The 18,283-nt window shown below is 41.2% G+C and overlaps 2 protein-coding genes across 2 annotated transcripts; both read right to left on the minus strand.

Annotated features, from left to right (window-relative positions):
- Positions 1-473: 473 nt before the first annotated feature.
- smc2 (structural maintenance of chromosomes 2) lies at positions 474-10,483 on the minus strand. Its single transcript, XM_070827499.1, has 25 exons — positions 10,197-10,483; positions 9,912-10,061; positions 9,688-9,810; positions 9,559-9,597; positions 9,346-9,456; positions 9,176-9,220; positions 8,832-9,065; positions 8,394-8,543; positions 8,063-8,296; positions 7,731-7,890; positions 7,493-7,610; positions 6,537-6,675; positions 6,308-6,427; positions 5,977-6,181; positions 5,534-5,669; positions 4,776-4,900; positions 4,440-4,633; positions 4,195-4,338; positions 3,594-3,668; positions 2,863-2,982; positions 2,513-2,713; positions 2,311-2,427; positions 1,445-1,605; positions 1,199-1,346; positions 474-1,060 (listed from the first exon to the last, which is right to left on the minus strand). The coding sequence occupies exons 1-25, from the start codon at positions 10,362-10,364 to the stop codon at positions 875-877; spliced, it is 3,603 nt and encodes a 1,200-aa protein (XP_070683600.1). The 5' UTR covers positions 10,365-10,483; the 3' UTR covers positions 474-874.
- Positions 10,484-12,700: 2,217 nt separating this feature from the next.
- On the minus strand, positions 12,701-14,169 carry exoc1l (exocyst complex component 1 like). The gene is made up of 3 exons (XM_070828541.1): positions 14,049-14,169; positions 13,567-13,745; positions 12,701-12,970 (listed from the first exon to the last, which is right to left on the minus strand). Exons 1-3 carry the CDS (start codon positions 14,167-14,169, stop codon positions 12,701-12,703), a joined length of 570 nt encoding a protein of 189 aa, XP_070684642.1.
- Positions 14,170-18,283: the final 4,114 nt, after the last annotated feature.

Below are 18,283 nucleotides of genomic sequence, written 5' to 3' on the forward strand. Positions count from 1 at the left end.
TCAAGGAAGACTTTTCCAGAGAGAAATGCTCAACCTCAAAAATAGAAGTTAGTTAGCTAATTTTAAACTTCTGTGGTTCATTATAGTATGTGCGATAATATTGTGTATTTAAGGTAGTTAAAACAATCCTGTTGTATAGTGAGCATCAACAGGGAAGTGAATGAATAAAGAAATCAATGAGAAAACCTTTACAATCACTTGCAATATAGTTTTAAGTGTATGTAAATCAGAACAGTAAAACTGCACCATTTTGCAGCTCCTTTGAACAGCAGCTGTGCTGCTAAAATACACGGAGTGCATGGCAGAGCAGCTTGCACTGCTGTCCTCTAGATACCGCCACTGGGGGGCGCCAACAGCACACAGCAAATTCTACACATAATTTAGGGTTTTAGTTTTATCCAGTTTGTCAGACAGTTTTTAAGACCATGTAAAAAAAAATACAAAACAAATTAAGAGTTTATATTTGACCTGCTTTATTTGTTTAAAAAAATATGGACACATTAGCTGCGTACAGAACTGGCGATACGCAGCAGAAGAGCATGAACAAAGACCAGAAAAGAGACAGGATAATTGAGACAGTTTAGACAAAAGACATTTACAGATAAAAGGTTTAAAATACACAAAGATGAGAAACTTCACACCTTAACGCCTGAATAAAGAGAAGACACACGTCACACTGGACAAATTAAGCATGAACATAAACAGCACTCTTGAGATTATGAGTAATGACTACCAACAGAGGAAATAGAGTATATACCATCTCCAGAGGTTATTGACAGATACCACATTATGTTATGATGCGTGATATAGTTTCTAAAGAAGCAATACCAGAGCATATTTAGAATAAAACTGTTCAGCTATTTTGGTGCAGTGATTAGCTGATGAGCTGTTTGTTCCTCTTGTCCTTCTGACGAGCCTTGTCTTGGCCTTTCTGGGGAGGGTTGGCATCACTCTGGCTGAGCGCAGTCCGTGAGACCGTGGACATGCCGTCGACAAACTTCGTCTTGAACAGGACGTTGGCGTTGGTGAACATTCCGTCCTTTAGAGACACCACCACAAACTGGAGGGAAAGAATTTGGAAAAAAAAAAAAAAAAAAAAAGGTAAAGCCTGTGTTTTGTTTAGGCTTTGGTGCAGTAATTACATGAGTGAGACGGTGGTGAATGGGTACATTATAAAAAAAGTGGTGGAAAAACATACCTGGGAGTGTCTAAAATGTGTGCGCAGCATCTGTCCAATATTCTGTGTGTGCGAGAGATCCAGGGCGGCATCCACCTCGTCTAAGATGTAGATGGGAGCGGGTTTGAACAGCAGCATGGCCAGGATGAGAGACAAAGCCACCAGGGATCTGAAAACACACAAAGACGGTGCTTAACTTAAGTTGACGTTCATATGTATGCTGCTGTTTAAAATACACTCCGTGACCATACGAGGGCTTCCGCTGACCTTTGCCCACCGCTGAGCTCAGTGAGGTTCTCCTTCCAGGTGTTGCCCAACGCCACCTTGAACTCAAGGCCGTCCAAGACACCGCAGCCCTGCGGAGGAGCCAGCTTAGCCGTGGCCCCCGGCAGCAGAGTGGAGAAAATAGAGCCAAAGTCCTTGTTTACCTGCAGAAGAGGAGAAATATTACAGATGAAATAAAAAGAATAACTACTGTGCAGGCACTACTGTGAGTTCTGAATCCATGGGACGGATGATTTAACTGTGAGAATATGAGCTTCAAACTGAGTCAAACCACCGTGACGTGACTGATTGTGTCGTGCTGTTCTCGATTGATCACTTTCAACTTTTAATTGCAAAATTCTTAAGCATCAAAGCAGCACTGGACTGAACACAGTTGTTGAGATTGAGATGGTTGAGTGGTTTTAAATAAAAGAACTAATGAGCAAAAACAAGACAGAAGTTTTAATCTGTATATTGATCTATGGTTTTTGGACATTATAACCAGACTGGATGTTTGTTTTTGACTAGTCCAGCAAATCAAGATGTGTTATCACATTCATCAAAAATCCAACAATATGATAAAGCAATCCTGCTCAGTGATTCGTAGTATTCACTTATACAAATAGATTAACTGTACGGTCATTTTGGAGGTTGTAGTTTGTCTTACTGCTAATCTGTACTGTGTTATACAGAGAGGTGTTTCTGATATTTAGTCTACTCTCATTAATATGAACAGGACTGTTGTATTAGACTGCACTTGTTTTAACTAGGTGTGCCTTATAAACTGGCACCTCCGTGTATTGGCCAATGTTAGTTTAAACAAGAGACAATTGCAGATATAAAGGAAAAGAAGAAGAAGAAGAGCAGACCTTCTGCCACGCCAAGTTGAGAGCTTCGTTCTTCTTCTGGTCCAGCTCCTCGATGGTCTGCAAGATTTTTGCTTTGTCGTTCTCCACGATCCTCTTCTTCTTCATCAGGTCATTGTACTGCAGGAGGGAAGAGAAACTAAGTGAGACAGATGTAAACATGCGGAGCCGTAACTGTTTTGCCTTTCGGTGTCTTTGACCTCACCCTTTCTTCTGCCTCGTTCAGCATGTTCATGGCCCTCTTGTTGACGTTTCTCTCCAGCTTGGCGGTGGTCTCCTCCAGCTTCTTCAGCCGCTGACCAGCCTCACGGGGGTTGTTGGTCTTAAAGTCGTAAGACGTGTTGGGCTGGCCGAAGAACTGACGCTCCGATTGGATCCAGTCGTGTTCCTCCAGCATCCGAGACACCTGGAAAAAGAAAGTTTTGATATGGGGGAGAGAGATTGAAAAATGTTTAGGGGATCGTGATCATACAAGACAAGATGAAGCGCTCTGGGACCTCACGAGTCAGGGAGATTGTAGCAGAGGGCTGACTGAAGCTATTTTAAATCATGTACCTTGGCGGCAGCTTCCTGGCTGTCTTTGCGGTGCTTACTAATGTTGTGCTCCAGTTCCTTGATCTTCAGCTGGACTTCGTTGTTCTGCTCCCTTATTTTATTGGCCTCTGTGCTCTTCCCCTGGAACATTCAGATGGACAAAAATTAGCAAACAAATCAGTGAAATTAGAGAGCACTAGACAATTAAGAAAGCAAAATGGACAAATCTACAGTAAAGTGTAGTATTCAAGCATCTTTAAAGCATTCTCATGGTGCATAAACCAGAGTCTCAAAGCATTTATCATCACGCCGAAAGTAATCTAAAGTACAGGATTCCCATGAACCCACAGAAATCTATGTATTTCTCACTTATTTTACCAGCTGTTCATATTATTTGATTGTATTTTTTGTTATGCTGAAAATCAAGCACTTTTCAAAGATTATATTTTAATTTGTGCCTTTTCAAAACCTTGAAAACATGAAGGCAAAAAAAACAAATAAAAAATTCAAGCATTTTCCAAACTTTGAAGACTTGAGTCTAAGAGAAAAGTCAAACTGCGGCAAGTAGACTCTGATAAATAATAAAATGATGCACCGTATTCCAGCTGAACTATGTTTATCTATAATTTGTTGCATTACTTCAAGAGTCTTCGATCTCAACCTTTATACAAAATCTAGCAGTGAAGTTACTTCTCCCCAGCTTCGAAAACTGGAGTTAAAAACTAAAGCATTAAAGGCAAAGTCGTGCTCACCTTGAGCTCTTTGTCCTGAGCCATGATCACTTCCTTCTGTTGGGTGAGTTCCTCCTGGGCTTTACGCACTGCCTCCTGCACATTAAGGGAGAGAAAGACGTGGGGTGAGAAAGGGAAGCCAAATGAGAGCAGTACGATAGCTGAGGCTTGTTTGGAGCCGTGATGCATTAGTCACGTGACAGTTCATTGTGTTCGGCCATAAACAGTAACTTAAAACAGACAACTTATTTAACCCAATCATTGCAACTTATTGATCCACTGAATGTGAGAACACGTGAGGACAGCTAGAAATTTCAACAAACTTCAATTCAGGGCTGCAAGTGATTTTCATTGTTGATTAATCTGTCGATCATTTTGTCTATAGTTGTTTTGTCTATAAAATGTCAATAAATGGGGAAATATGTCTATCAGTGTTTCACAGAGCCCAAGGTGACATCCCCACATGCCTCATTTTATCCACATCCTAAAGATATTTAGTTTATTGTCACAGAGGAGTGGAGAAACCAGAAGAAAAAAAAAATCACATTTAAGAAAAAAAAAAAAAAAAAGACTCAAACCAATTATCACACACACACACCTCTCTTCATAATGACACAAATACCTTGTTCTGTGATACAGTGCAAGCCATGCTGTCTATCTGCTCCTGGATGGCCGTCGTGGCTTCATCTACGGCCTGAATCTGCTGCTCATAACCAGCCTGCTCCCTCCTCAGCTCCTCCAGCTCCAGGGCCACAGCGTCAGACTCCTGCACACGTGAGCAGGGAAAGAATCACATTTGATCGAATGTTAAAGCGATGCACGGAGGAGACGACTGAAGGTATGACAGTGGGTGTCTGGTTTGTTTACCTGCTGCTTCTGCTTCAGCTTTTTATTGAAGGCATCAGCTTTGGCCTTGGCCGCATTGAGTTTCTGCTGAGCAGCTTTCAGCTCCTTCTCCCTCTCTGCCTCAGCGTTCTTCATCTTGTTCTCCAGCACTTTGTATTTTTCCTCAGCCCGTTTCTGCACTTCCTTGGTGACACGCAATGTCTCCTCACTCTCCTCTGGTTAAACAAACACACAATATATAAAAAAAAAAAATTATTAAAGCATCACAAATGTATTGTTTTTGCAATTTGCTATCAGACCTGCACATATGTAAGCTCAGGTTAATTTGCGTGTTTGTGCAGATTTCAGGATTCTGACCGATGGCCTTGCGCAGCCTCTCCAGCTCCTCCTGCTGCTGGTGGAAGGAGCTCTGCTGCAGCTTGGCCTGCAGAATCTGTTCCTCCTCTACCTTCAGTTCATACTGCTGCTTCAGCTGATGGTATCTGGAGGGAGAAAACGTAGGCGGAACATATATTAGATAATGCAAGCTAACATACGTCGGGAAGATGTGAAAGCAAGTTTCACAGCACAGATGACACAGCAGATTTATTATGTGAATTAGTGAACAGTGTAACTCAAGCATTTTGATTTAAAAATATTTCACTGTAAAAATATTTCACTGTATCTACATCAGAATAAAATATTTCTGAGGCTGACACAAATACCAATAAATGGGATTTTTTTGGTTTTTTTAAGACGCCGAGGACATTTTATAATGTAAAAATCACCATTTGCCATTACCATTTTCATATTTCTATAAAGAGTACTTTTACTACTGTTTTCTTATTTATTATGTGTATCTATTTTATTCTATTCTCATAAGTATATTTAGATATAGCTTCCTTTTTTTTTCTTTTTTGCTACTCTTACTTTTAATGACCTCAAGCATAGTTTGGCATCTCTGTACCACAATACTCACTGTTATTTATCTTTTGACATATATAACAATACAGACATATCTGTCATAAGCTATTATTGGCTGATATATCTGGCCCGCATGATTTATATATTGGGCTCTAATGTATTTCAATAATTTCAATTCCTGTACATATTTTGTACAGGAAGTGTCTGCATACTTCTCAGCTGTCCCCTTAAGGCTGGCCAGTTGTCGTTCAGTATCCTGAAGCTGGGCCTCCTTGCCATTCAAGTTGTCCCGAACCTCCTTCAGCTCCTGTAGGCTGGACAGGACTGATGCTGAGTGGGAGCGAGCGCCTGGAAGGAAAGAAAAGCGGGAAAAAAAAAAAAAGAAGAAAATCATTGGAAAGTCCATTGCCTTTTATGACTGCAAGGACTTTTTTTAAATGCTTCAGTGTGGGAAAAAAGATATTATTTAATGTGAGCAATGTAAGTCAATGCTGTCCCTCAAGGCATAATTTTCAGAGCCTTTATCAAACAGTAATGATATAACAAATTGTGGTGTGTTTCAAAGTGGGCATTTGAGTTTGCTTTTGCTTGCTCTCCATAAGCTCTCCCTGCCAACCTTACATACTGTGGATGGCTAACGCCCACTTGTTCTCACCTCCACTCAGAGTTCCCTGTGGGTCGAAGATGTCCCCTCCAAGAGTGACAGTCTTGGTCATCACCTGTTTATCAAAAGCCACTTTTTTGGCGTTGTCCAGGGTGTCGCACACCAGCGTGGAGCCGAAGACGTACTCCATGGCCTTACGCAGGTCAGATTCGTAGCCCACCAAGGACAGAGCTGTGTGAACGTTGTCCGCTCCAACCTGACAGATGAGGGAAAATGTACAGAGAAGAAGTAGGACAGAGAAGGAGAGTCATCAGAGGGACTGTGTTGCCTTTCAAGATCAGCTGACTGAATTTCGAAACTGGGCAGTATTTAGACCTCTCACCAGGCTCTTGGCGGCATTGACCACTTTGTCATTGAGTGTCTTGGCAGAGATCTTGTTTAGGGGGATGATGGTGTACCTCCGCTGCAGCTCTCCCTTCTCCAACAGTTTTTTCCCGGTCACCTGGCAAACACACAATCGCAGCACTCGGGTTACACACGGTCTTAATGGTCTGCTAAATGAAATAACATTAACGGCTAATAACAAGCACACTGCCCACTAACACACTTACCTCTGTGTCAACTACAATGTTATAGAGCCGCCCCCCTGCAACAACCTCCAGCCCTGTAGCGTAAGAGACATCGTGCACTGTGATCAGGTTAGCTAGCAGCCCCTTCACTTTGCTGCGGTCCCATCCTCGCTCTGGGTCCCTACAAGACAGCAGAAAACACAGATGTTACTGAAACTCTTCTCTGAACCTCATTGCAACATTATTAACAGGTGTTTACTCCCCAATACACAAGTGGTTTCAATCAGGCTGTAAACAGATTCTTCAAACACTCAGATCTGACTAAACCCATTACTTAGAATTAAGAATAAAACCGGATTATTATAAAATACAATAATCATATTTTAAATCATGAAATAATAAATAATCAGTATTGTCTAGGACTTGGTCAGACATAGATATGTTGTCTTTCCTATGGGTAAAAGCACTGGTCTTTCTAAGAACCTCACCGATGGCTCTGTTCTATACAAGTGTCCCAGTAAGTTAGAATAGTGAGCCAGAACACCCAGTACCAGGACCAAAAAGCAGCTAAATGGAACGAAGCCCGCAATTGAATTATTTGCACCTAAACTTTCAAAATGTGAAAAAGATATGATTCAAGGACATGTCAGTCAAGCACAATCTGGCCTTAAAGAGTAAGTACACTCTAAAATTGTTACGGTCACGGCTGAGGAGGGGTCACAGAATTTGGGTCTGTCTTTTCAAGGTGACACATACAAGCTAGTTTTGAAGAAGCAAATACATTTTTGCAAATAATGTGTGTATTGCTTGGAAAAAAAAAACCTTAACTAACATAATACGCCAACAAGAATCTATGCAATAATGTGCATAACACAAAAAATAAAATATGGGGTTCCTCTTTGAAAATTAATGTTGCCCTAAAATGGGTTGTTATCTGCAGCATTACAAAAATATAGTAAAATTAAAGGGATATGCAAATTAATTTAGCATATTCTTACTTGTATTCAAAGCGCAAGTTGGGGAAGCGAGACACGAGGCGCTCATATGTCTCTTTAAGTTTAGCGACCTCTCTGGACAGCTGCCTCCTTTTGTCCAGTAGACTCTCCTCCTTCCCATCTGCAGACAGACAGACAGAGACCCCACATGTTACAAAACAGAGAACATTAGGAAGGACTGGTGCCATGAGTACAAAAGGCAGTGCACACATACACACACACACACACACACACACAGTACCTTCATAGTTGAGTTTAGCTAGCTCAGCCTCTAGTTTCTCTCTGCTGCTTCTGACAGCCTGCATGGTGTCCTGGTCCTTCTTGTATCCGCCGTCCATCTTTTTCACCTCTGCCTGTTTGGTCTTCAGCTCAGCCTGGGCATGTTTCAGAGTCATCTGGGCCTGGACGGACAGGGAGACAGACACAAGATAGATGAGAAAATACTTTACGGTCCTGTCAATTTCAAAGATTGTTCAACATGGAACAATTAAAAAAAAACAAAAACACATGAATGTTTCTACTAAAAACTTGCTATTGCGTATAAACCGGCAACCTGAAACATCACATCCTCACCTGCTTGGCCTCAGTATCTGCCTTGCTCATGTCATTCTTGCAGGTCATCATCTGGCCAGCCAGCGTGGCCTCCTCTCCGTCCTCATTGGTAGAGAGGCCCGCTGACACAGCCCTAAAATGCTGCTCAGCTGCGTCGAGGGCTGCGCTGTCCTTCTGTCCCTCCTCCTGAAGAGCCTGAAGCTGCTCCGTCAACTTGGAAACCTCCTTTTCTTTTACTACAAGCATCTTCTTATCCTAGAGATGAAGGAAAACAGCCGTTTTGATTAAGATTCTCGGTTGTCTTCAGTGTAGAAATTGGAGATCAGATTAGCAAAATGCATTGCCCCGTTACCTCCTCCATACTCTTGACAAGCTCCTTTCTCTTCTTGGTTTCATCTTTGAGATTCTGTTTTTTCAGGTCAAGCGCACTCTGAGCTTTGGCATCCACACGTTGCACATCAGCTAAAGCCTCCTCCAGGGATTTTAGTACCCCATTTACCTCCTACAGGTGGGCATAAAAACAGCAAAACAAAGCAATGACTTAAGATTCCTTTTCCTTTGCTGTCATTTGATTGAAAACTTACTAAATAAATGCTGAATTGTGATGGACTACAGAATCAAATCATTCTCGAATAGCAGCCGATGATTCTTCGAAAATGTTAAAAAGGTTGATAAATCAAAAATGCAAACTATCACAGAAAAGGTAAAGAAAATCTGAAGAAAAGGGGTTTACTTTAAAGTAAAAGAGAAAAGCACCCTAATTTTATCTCTTCCCCTTCGCCCAGTGTACCTGGTCTTTTTTCTTCTGCAGCTGCTGAATCTGGGCTGAGAGTTCCTGGACTTTGCTCTCATTCTCGGCCATGCTCGCTTGCATCTTGGCGATGTTGTCCTGCATCACCTTCAGGTTCTCTGCTGACTTCAGCTTGGTTTCCTCTGCACACACAAACAGCCAGGCCACGTACAGTCGTGACAAGTGCTGGATCTCTCGCATCAGCTTCTGGTACTCCAAGTACGATGATCGTTCCTGCAGAGAAAGGAAGGTTTAGTACGTGTATTATGGAAAATATATCACGTTCATGTTCATTATCATTTACAGCAAGGAAATTGTAAGTTTTGATTTTGCAGTGAACCTACCTCTTGCAGTTTATGCATAGTTGGAGTAATTTCCTCATCCAAAATCTGAAAGAGTACACAAAGAGAAACTGTTTAACGTTTCAACAGATACTGTAATTTATTCTGCAAGTCCCCACAGCAGAATAAACTGAGATAAATTAGTCAAAAATTAGTTTAGACGTCAAACGTACTGTCTGAATCTCCTTCAGCTTGGCCTCCTTCTTCTCAATAGTTTTCTGAGCACTAATCTTTTTACATTCGTACATCCTGGTTCCCGCCGCCTCCTCAATCATGGCAAGGATCTGAAAGAAAACAGGCGGTCATTGAAAAACAAGGAAAAGGCAAATTAATGTGTATGAAAAAGAACAAGTGGTGAAATAGTGGGAAACGTGTGTATGTTTTACCTCTGGTGGCTTCATGTTCAGGACTTTGGTGATCCTCCCCTGAAATAATGGAAACGTCACATGCTTTAAAACACTGTAGAGGACTAAAACCTACAGTCACACACACCCCACTGCAGACACGAGACTCACCTGCATGATGAGAAAATGTGGGTTGTTGACGTTGAGGCCAACAGAGCAGAACAAGTCCTGCACCCTGGTGTTGTTGGCATTGACTCCATTGATAAGGTACTTGTTCCTGCCACCAATTACCACCTTAAAGAAAGAGCGGATCATGTATAAAACAGTTTTAGTATTAGCATTGGAAACACTAACCTTGTACACCAATTGCAGAGCCTTCAGAAAGCATGGCTAACCTGTCTGGTGACTGTGATCTCATCATGGGTTTCAAAACCCAGAGGACTCTGGCTTTTATTGGAGTTATCAAAGGTTATAGACACAGTGGCCTTGGTGATGCCACCCTGTCCATTTTTGTAAACCAAGTCCTGGAGGTTGGAGGCTCGCACCTTTCGAGTGAAAATGACAAAGAGATGCAAGTTTCAACGTGACAAGAATGACCTGCAACATGATTCATTTAAGGTTAAAAACTCGTTAACTTTTATCACAGCGCCTGATGACTTTATAGCCAATGACAAACTTACATGGCTGAGATTAGAAATGCCCAAAAGGAAGCATATCGAGTCCAAAATATTGGACTTGCCGCTGCCGTTGAGTCCCGTGATGGCGTTGAACAGCGGGTCAAAGCCGTTGATCTCCGTCCTCTGCGCGTAGGATTTGAATCCTTCAATAATAATAGACTTGATGTGCATCTTTAGGCTGTCCTCTCTCTCCGCAGACTCCGGAGACAAGATCTATGGTGTTCGAAAAAAACTAAATCTGTGGCTAAAAATGTGAAGCACCGGGTTACAGCCCACTGTTTACAACAGGGAAACTCGTTCGTCTCTCTCCTAACTTGAATTTTGGCGGCAGGTATGGAGCCACTAGTCCGCCCCTGCGGTGCCGGAAACGGGACAAAATCATTTAACGTATTTTAATATAATATGGGCTCACATTCAATATATTTATCAATAAGTAAATATGAGTGATTCTAAAGTTAAAGGTAAAAAGCAAACAACTGCGTTTCAGATATGTTTTTATGTGTGTTTATTTAATTTTCTTCAGGCAAATTTTAAGGCTACTAAATACCCCTGAGTAGTAGCAACGATATGGCGCCGCCGGTAGACAGACAGCTGAACTGCAGGTGGAAGGAAAAGCTATTACAACAGCGGACAAAATTGGGACACAACACTGCGGAAGGTGGCGATGAAGCACCAGAAGTTCAATCAAAAAGCTGAAGGTGAAAATTTTTTCATTAGATTTTTTCTTCATAGCTTTAGTTTTAAAAACTAACTTTAGTTTTAAGTTTTTGGAGGAGTAACTTAGAAAACAATCTACAACTGAACTAGACTAAAAACTAAATTAAACAGTCACTTTAAGAAGCAGCTAAAATGGTCAACCAGAGTGTCCTTTACTTTGGACCAATCAGATTGCTTCTGTCTTTCTGCCAATCAGAGTGCCTCATACTTTGGACCAATCTGATTGGTGAAAAGAAAGCAGCGATCTGATTGGTGAAAAGAAAGCAGCGATCTGATTGGCTGAACGAAAGAAGCGATTGCCCAAAATGAACTGTCAGGGATTCATTTTTATATAACTCACCCTAAATAATTGTCTTAAGGCTTAAAGTTATGCATAATTAAGGCCATGGTCACTTTGAGAGACAGATGTGTGCTTGGCTTAGCTTCATGTACCGACTCATTCAGAGTGAGACCGTTGAGGAAAGGCAATAGATGTAATGTTATTAAAAGATATTATATTGTAAATCATTACCATGAGTGCTGCCCAGACTAATCAGTTTGTGGCTCCTCTGCTCACAGCGCTGAGGCCTCTCTCTCCTCTGCACTGTTTGCAGGAAGGAGCCGAGCGATGTCTGCCCTTCTCGTTTGACTGATTTAATCTGTTTGTTTGGTGATACGGTTTAACTGTCCTTAAAATGTAGTCCTTTTCACCGCAGTTAACCAAACTCCAATATGGTGTTGACTGCTCTGCTGTGGAGTCTGTCGCAGCCCAGACGTGTGGCACTGGTTTTTAGCCTTTTTAAGGGGCGCAAAGCCAAACCAATTATATTTTCATGAACTGAATATTAACAGCTGTAGACTAATGCTAATAGCACATATGCTTTCAGCCATAGCACATACAGGTCATGACACTGAGCGCTCATCCTCTATGCTACTAATGTACTTGTGCTTGTGTCATCACAGCGTGGTATTTGTACTTTTATTTAAGTAAAAGATCTGAATACTTCCTCTACCACTAGCTAAGGCTAGGGTACCACAGATACTTCCCTATAGGAATAATCCAAAATAAATTTTTTTTTACTGTAAATGACTAAAATTGATACCACATTAGGACAGTTCTATGTTTAAAAAGACTGAAGGCAAGATATTTGTAGTTGTTTTATTTGCTCTCCCTTTCACATTCACATTTTTACAATAGCACACAGAATATAATGCTCTCAGAGATAAGTAAATAAAAGATTGCAAAAGTAGAGTTACCAGATAAAATGCTGCTTAAAACTTGTGTTTGCATACTTGAAGATACGTTTCATTGTGAATAACTCTTAAGGCATGTACATACTCCGCAAGAACAGAGAAATTTGTTCTCTCTCCCATGGCCCTGATTTGGGAGTTCTTGCAGCTTGTTCTCGACACATCATCTGGGCAGAACTTTTTTCTTGCGCAGTGTCCAAGAACTATTGTGTGATTGGTCAGAAATTTGAAGTGGACGTGGTTAATGCAGAAAAGCGGAAATGTTCCCGCATGTGACGTGTGCTGCAGTGGGAGGGCCCTATGAGGACTTCCCAGAAGTTCTGCACTTGAGTTTCTCGTGAAGTATAAAATGTCCTGGCCAGAACGAACTTTGTTCTTGTTCTTGCCACCTTGAGAAAACTAACAAATTTCTCTGTTCTTGGGGAGTATTTATAGACCTTTAATCAAAGTCCTTATTAGTGTAACAGAAGCCACAAGCCTACATATAACACAAGTTATATAAATCTGCAACAGTTTTCTAACACACACACACACACACACACACACATTGCGTCATCCCATTATGCATCCAGGGGTACGGGACACATGGACAGACATACCAAATTTAATGCATAGAAGCATATCTGTGACAGAACAACACAGTCTCCTCTGTTTGAGTAAAAGGAGGTGGGCTTGATGTAGGCCCAGTCAAAGTTCTGCAGGTTCAGTGACCTCTGACAGTGCTGGTCGCTGAGAGCAACCAGGGCGCGCACCATAGAGTATTTGGCTGAGCAGCTGACCGCCGTCACTTTGCGGACCTTGTCAAAGTGCAGCAGGAAACACGGGTCATCCTGGAGCCAGACAACACACAGAGACGCAGTGAGATAACATCACTTCTATAAAAATGAATAAATACTTCGTGTAACCCTTCTCAAAATCAGAGCCAAGACAGCGACTCAACAATTAATTCTGAGCCTGACAAGAAACCATCAATGAGATGCCAGATATATCAAAGCAAACAGCGCTGCTGGGAGCTGAAAGAACGACTGTTTTTGAAACCAAGTTGCTGATAAAAACATTAATTCATTCAGATTTGAAAAATGGCTCACAGATTGATCCCCAACTGAGATAACTCACTTGTCTGTCACATGAAATAATGTGTTTCTACATCTTTAAAACAGATTATTGAGATGACTGTGCACAACAAATAGGTATATTTGTGTTGTAGCACTAAAAACGTGCAATGTGAAATAATATATTGAGTTAAATAAATTTTTTTCAAATTAGATTTCATAGAGTATAAGTGTTATTGAGAGCCAATTTTAGTCATTAGAAAACATTATATTTTACTTTTTCATTTCTATGTGCCAGTCATTCTTTCTATAGAAAACACAGGAAATAATCTAATAAATAACAGTGGGCATTGCAATTATATATGGTTAATTACCACGTCAGGGTCCCGTCCATCAATAAGAGTCAGGTCCTGAAGGGACCAGATCTCTGTCCTCTTGTAGCAGTCCTGTATGCTGGAGCGTTTGGTGTCGGTCTTTTTGGATCCAGACTTGAGGGGTGTCTGAGATATGTGACATCCCACGATACTTAGCTGCACCAATTTGTTTCTGGCAACTGCAGGAAAAGGGAATTAGCAAAAATGTGGGTTGATAGAAGAGCACTGCAGCAGCGAGTATTTCATCTGCAGTAAAAGTAGAACTAAGACTCATTTCAAGCCTTGCAGACTTTACACAGCCTGATGCATACAATATTTCAAGGACACACTCATTTCATTACAGAATATCAACAACTAAAATAAATGCCAAATGTAAAGAAAAATTCCAATTCTAGTATTTTAAATGATCTTGAGTTACTGAGCATATTCAAGCCCTAAAAATGTTTGGAAATTAGCTCCTAATCTACAAGAAAGCTGTTTACCTGAAACACAGAGAAAATGTTTTCCCTGCGATGGCTCTTCAATCTCAATAAACTCCGCTAATCTCTGTTTTGCAGGTCGGAATAAAACTCTCTGCATCTCCTCCCTCAGAAGAGACGACATCACTCGCGAGAGGAAGACAAGAATCGAGGCTCGGCGATGGGAAGAGGCTTTAAAGAAAAAAAAGAGTTGAAACAGTGCTGCGGAAAGACTACGAGAGAGCGACAGGCAAGAGATGAGAAGCATTCAGGAGAGACAGTGGTGAGAAAAAAATAACGAGGCCCACACCGAAGCCTGCTGGTGGGGAGGGAAATGGTGAAATGAGCTCCTACTTTACCACACACACACACACACTCATTCCACTCTGGTGTGGTCAGATTTGATGATCAGTGTTAATCCTTCAGTAAAATACTGCCTTCGTATCAGTGTGGCCTGGAGGGATTTGGTAAGGGAGCAATTAAAGGCCAATCTCTTCATCAATTTACCCTTTTATTACTTCAATTAAGCTCCATTAGGATGCTGATCCTAATATTGACTTAGGTTTCCTGCAAATATGGATTTCACTCCTGGATTTGAATTAACTTCAGTGGAGTGTGTCTCGGTGGAGTGTGTCTAACGCAAAGCACAGGCACATGCGCTACTTTACCCCTAATTGTACTGTATGTGGTTATATGTCACAACACACTTACGCAGTCTCTTTTTCTTTCTTCCTGTGGTCTTTCTGTCTCCACTCACTCGCATATAGATGTTGATCTATAATGTGGCGCAGTGCCCAATGTTTGTCTGTGATTAAACGGTTGTTGTGTGGGAAAAGGATGTCCCACAGCACTCTACATGGTTTTCCATTACTATGTAATAATTCAATCTCTCAGAACAGGTACAAGCAAGGGGAAGCACTTAAATGGAGGACTTTTACAAGCACAGAAAGGATGCTGCAGTCCTTTAGTGATCGTGGCACCACAAGACAATTTGCAAGACGTACTGATAACCAGAAAGGACATAATATTACACTTTTGAGTATTTTCCAGTTCACTGAGAGCTGGATCTAAACTGCGTGGGTGGACTTTTCCATAAGCAAACCGCCCCAGAATGAACCAGACCAAAGCTCTTATTTGATTTGTTGGCAGGAGAGAGTGTGGCTCCATTGGATTTGTCACATTTGTGAAAACAAAGACGGGTCGTTCCACAGCTAAGTGCTTTATTGTTGTTGTTGATGGTTTTTGTGGGTGTTCACTTGAAAGGCTTTTTGCCCCTGAGATGGAAAGATGGACGGATGGGCAGGAAGTAGGGAGGAAAGGAAATATACAAGTGTTGAATCTCATGAATAACTCATGAAGTTTGTTGTACTTACTTATCATAAACTTTAACCTCAGTATGTCTGTCATGCGCATTGAAAGGATTCTTATTTGTTCAGTAATTGGAGAAAAACCCAAGATTGGCACTATAGAGTGTTTTTTGTAATAAAAGGTGGAACGCACAGACATAAGGCCACGGTGATTTCCCATTTGTATTCAATGGAAATGCTACAACTACGTGTCTAGATCCGCTTTTGTAAGAAAATATGTTTGTGATGATTTATGGGAGCGTTTCCCTCATCCCCGACTTTACAGTTTGTGGAAACAAGCAGGTGAAAACCAGCTGAATATACACGCACGTATAGCAACTATAATACAACATGGGAGGAGTTTGGAAAGAGATGGACACATGATCTAAGAGGATTGGGGGGGGGGGCGTATAAAGTTTAGAAGTAAAGTGAGAGGACCTGGCTGCAAGGATGAGGAGAAGACCTGTGCAACACTATACAGGACACTGGACAGGAAAGAAGGGAAGAGGAAGCTGCTGAAAAAGAAAATAAAGAAGAAGAGGCTATCAAGGAGCAGGAGAGGAGGGATGAAAAGAAGAAATCAGAGGAATAAGAGCGGGAAATATACCAATAGAAAAAAAGCAGAGGAAGCAAAAAACAGGAGGAAAAAATTACAGAAGATCTGAAGAAGAGAGAATGGATATGATGAATTTGAAAAAAGAAAAGACCAGGTTGTGGAGATGAATTAAGGTTTGAATAACACGTTGGTGCAGCGAAGGGCTGCTGAGCAAAGGAAAGATGAGAAAGAAGAGCAAGTAACAGAATGGAAAGGGGAGAGAATCTAGAAGAGGCAGATAGTGATTAATCTGAGCAAAGCGGGAGAGAGCTGAAGATGATGACAGAGAAAATCGACGGGGGCAAATTGAGTTCACACAGAGGGAAGAAAAAGAGACAGAGGGTGCAGAGGTGTGATGAGTCCACGCAGGAGGAAAGAATTAATGAGGCTGGCACTGTTACACATTAAGGAAACTAGAATAGAGCTAATGAAAACACTTTCATTTAAGCCTCAAGCAACTGACATTTAATCTCTTGGTCTGTTTTGCTTTTTGCTAATTTGCTGCCTTTGTCAGTGTATGACTGTTCTGTGTTTGAATTGAGTTAAAAGTCTTTGCCATGTGTTACACTGATGTTGTGATGCATTGTATATCACATAACACTGAATTACTTGCTTGCACTGTGACACCATTGGTATTATTGGTACTTAAATTTTGATGGTATCATATCATGACTCACCCCTTTGCTCTGGTTAGGTGAGACTGGCTGTGATGACAGAGGACAGAGGTAAAGTAGTCATGGTTCAGTCATGGTCAGCCCAGTGAGTTTATCAGGGAGGTGTCCCAGGATTTCTCTGTTAGAACAGGTCAGGTCAGCAGTGACTCATGGTTAATACAAGCACGAGCCATGATCAAATTCCAGCAGCTGTTTTTCAGGACATGACACAAGAAGAGTTGATTTGGTGTCATGCAAGCAGCCAGGTTTATAAAAAAATAATGCACTATTGTCATGTTTCAAAAACATGCAGCAAGCCTCGTCTCGGGACAAACTCAGCCGTGAAAATCCTCTCTCTTTGCAATGACACTAAAATAATTAATGAGTACCTCTCCAAGCCTCAACCCTGTGTCTCACCTTGATATCACTTTCCCCGATATAGTCCCAAACTCCTGACAGTACTGCATGTCTGTAGCGTTGTCCACACCGGGACCATAAAACCCTGCTTTGACTTTCACACACACTTTGCTGGACAAAATGAATAACTTTTCCAACATTTGTCTTCTTTTGCTGAAGCTGATTTCAAATGCATTTTAAATGCTGCACTGATAAAGGAGGATGACCAGTGGTGGGATGTAGCAAAGTGCATTTACTCAAATATTGTATTAAAGTACAGTATTTGATGTTCTTGTAGGCCTACTTTACTCTTCCCACCTTTTACATCGCTACTTTTATTTGACACTTATCAGTCTTCTATGCAGTGGTCTGCTGGGGAGGAGGGAGCACGGAAATCAGAATCAGAATCAGAATTACTTTAATAATCCCCAGGGGGAAATTGCTTTTTGTTACACACAGCTCCAAAAGAATAAGAATAAACTTCAAACACGAAAGTAATAATAACGATAAAAGGGACAGAAAGAGACTGAACAGACTGGTCAGGAGGGCCGGTTGTGTCCTGGACTGCTCCCTGGACTCCATAGAGGAGGTGGGTGAGAGGAGGACGTTAACGAAACTCAAATCCATCATGGACAACCCCTCTCACCCTCTGCATGAGACTGTGGGGGCCTTCAGCAGCTCTTTCAGCAGCAGGCTGAGGCACCCACCCTGCAAAATGGAACGCTACCGCAGGTCATTCCTCCCATCAGCCATCAGACTCTTTAACAGTAGCATCACTGGCTGTTGTTAACACACCGAGAAACAGTCCATAGTCACTACATGGTAGCAAATTGGCACTGTTTTTCACTCATAATTTCACATACCTCTCCGTACTGTACATTTATGTTCATAGTGTAAATATTTATTTATTATCATTACAATATATATTTATCTACTGTTGCTTATTTTTCCACTGTTGCTTATTTTATTTCTTTTTCTTTCTATTATTGCTTGTCTTGCCCCTGCCTCTGTTGCTGCTGTAACATGTGAATTTCCCCCTATGGGGGATCAATAAAGTCTATCTTATCTTTTTACATAATAAAACAAATGATATATGGTATGATGCAATACTATATTACTAATCTACACATTGTTACACAAAATATCTAAAATTGGCTCCACATTGACAAACTACTGCACATAATAATAACAGCTAACAGAATAATATTTTATAATAGCAGGCCTATGATACTGTGAAAAGAGCCATTCTATATAAAGAGTTATTTCTCC

Source organism: Pempheris klunzingeri, chromosome 3 (genome assembly GCF_042242105.1).
Source record: "Pempheris klunzingeri isolate RE-2024b chromosome 3, fPemKlu1.hap1, whole genome shotgun sequence".
Classification (NCBI taxonomy): Eukaryota; Metazoa; Chordata; class Actinopteri; order Acropomatiformes; family Pempheridae; genus Pempheris; species Pempheris klunzingeri.

Coding starts and splice junctions, on each gene's coding strand:
- smc2 (XM_070827499.1), bottom strand. CDS start 10,364: ATGCACATCAAGTCTATTATTATTGAAGGATTCAAATCCTACGCGCAG. Junction 8,297..8,393: donor TTGTCAAGAGTATGGAGGAG/GTAACGGGGCAA, acceptor CTTCATCTCTAG/GATAAGAAGATGCTTGTAGT. Junction 2,983..3,593: donor CTCAGGACAAAGAGCTCAAG/GTGAGCACGACT, acceptor TGAATGTTCCAG/GGGAAGAGCACAGAGGCCAA.
- exoc1l (XM_070828541.1), bottom strand. CDS start 14,169: ATGTCGTCTCTTCTGAGGGAGGAGATGCAGAGAGTTTTATTCCGACCT. Junction 13,746..14,048: donor ACATTTTCTCTGTGTTTCAG/GTAAACAGCTTT, acceptor CTTTTCCTGCAG/TTGCCAGAAACAAATTGGTG. Junction 12,971..13,566: donor ATGGACGGGACCCTGACGTG/GTAATTAACCAT, acceptor GTCTGGCTCCAG/GATGACCCGTGTTTCCTGCT.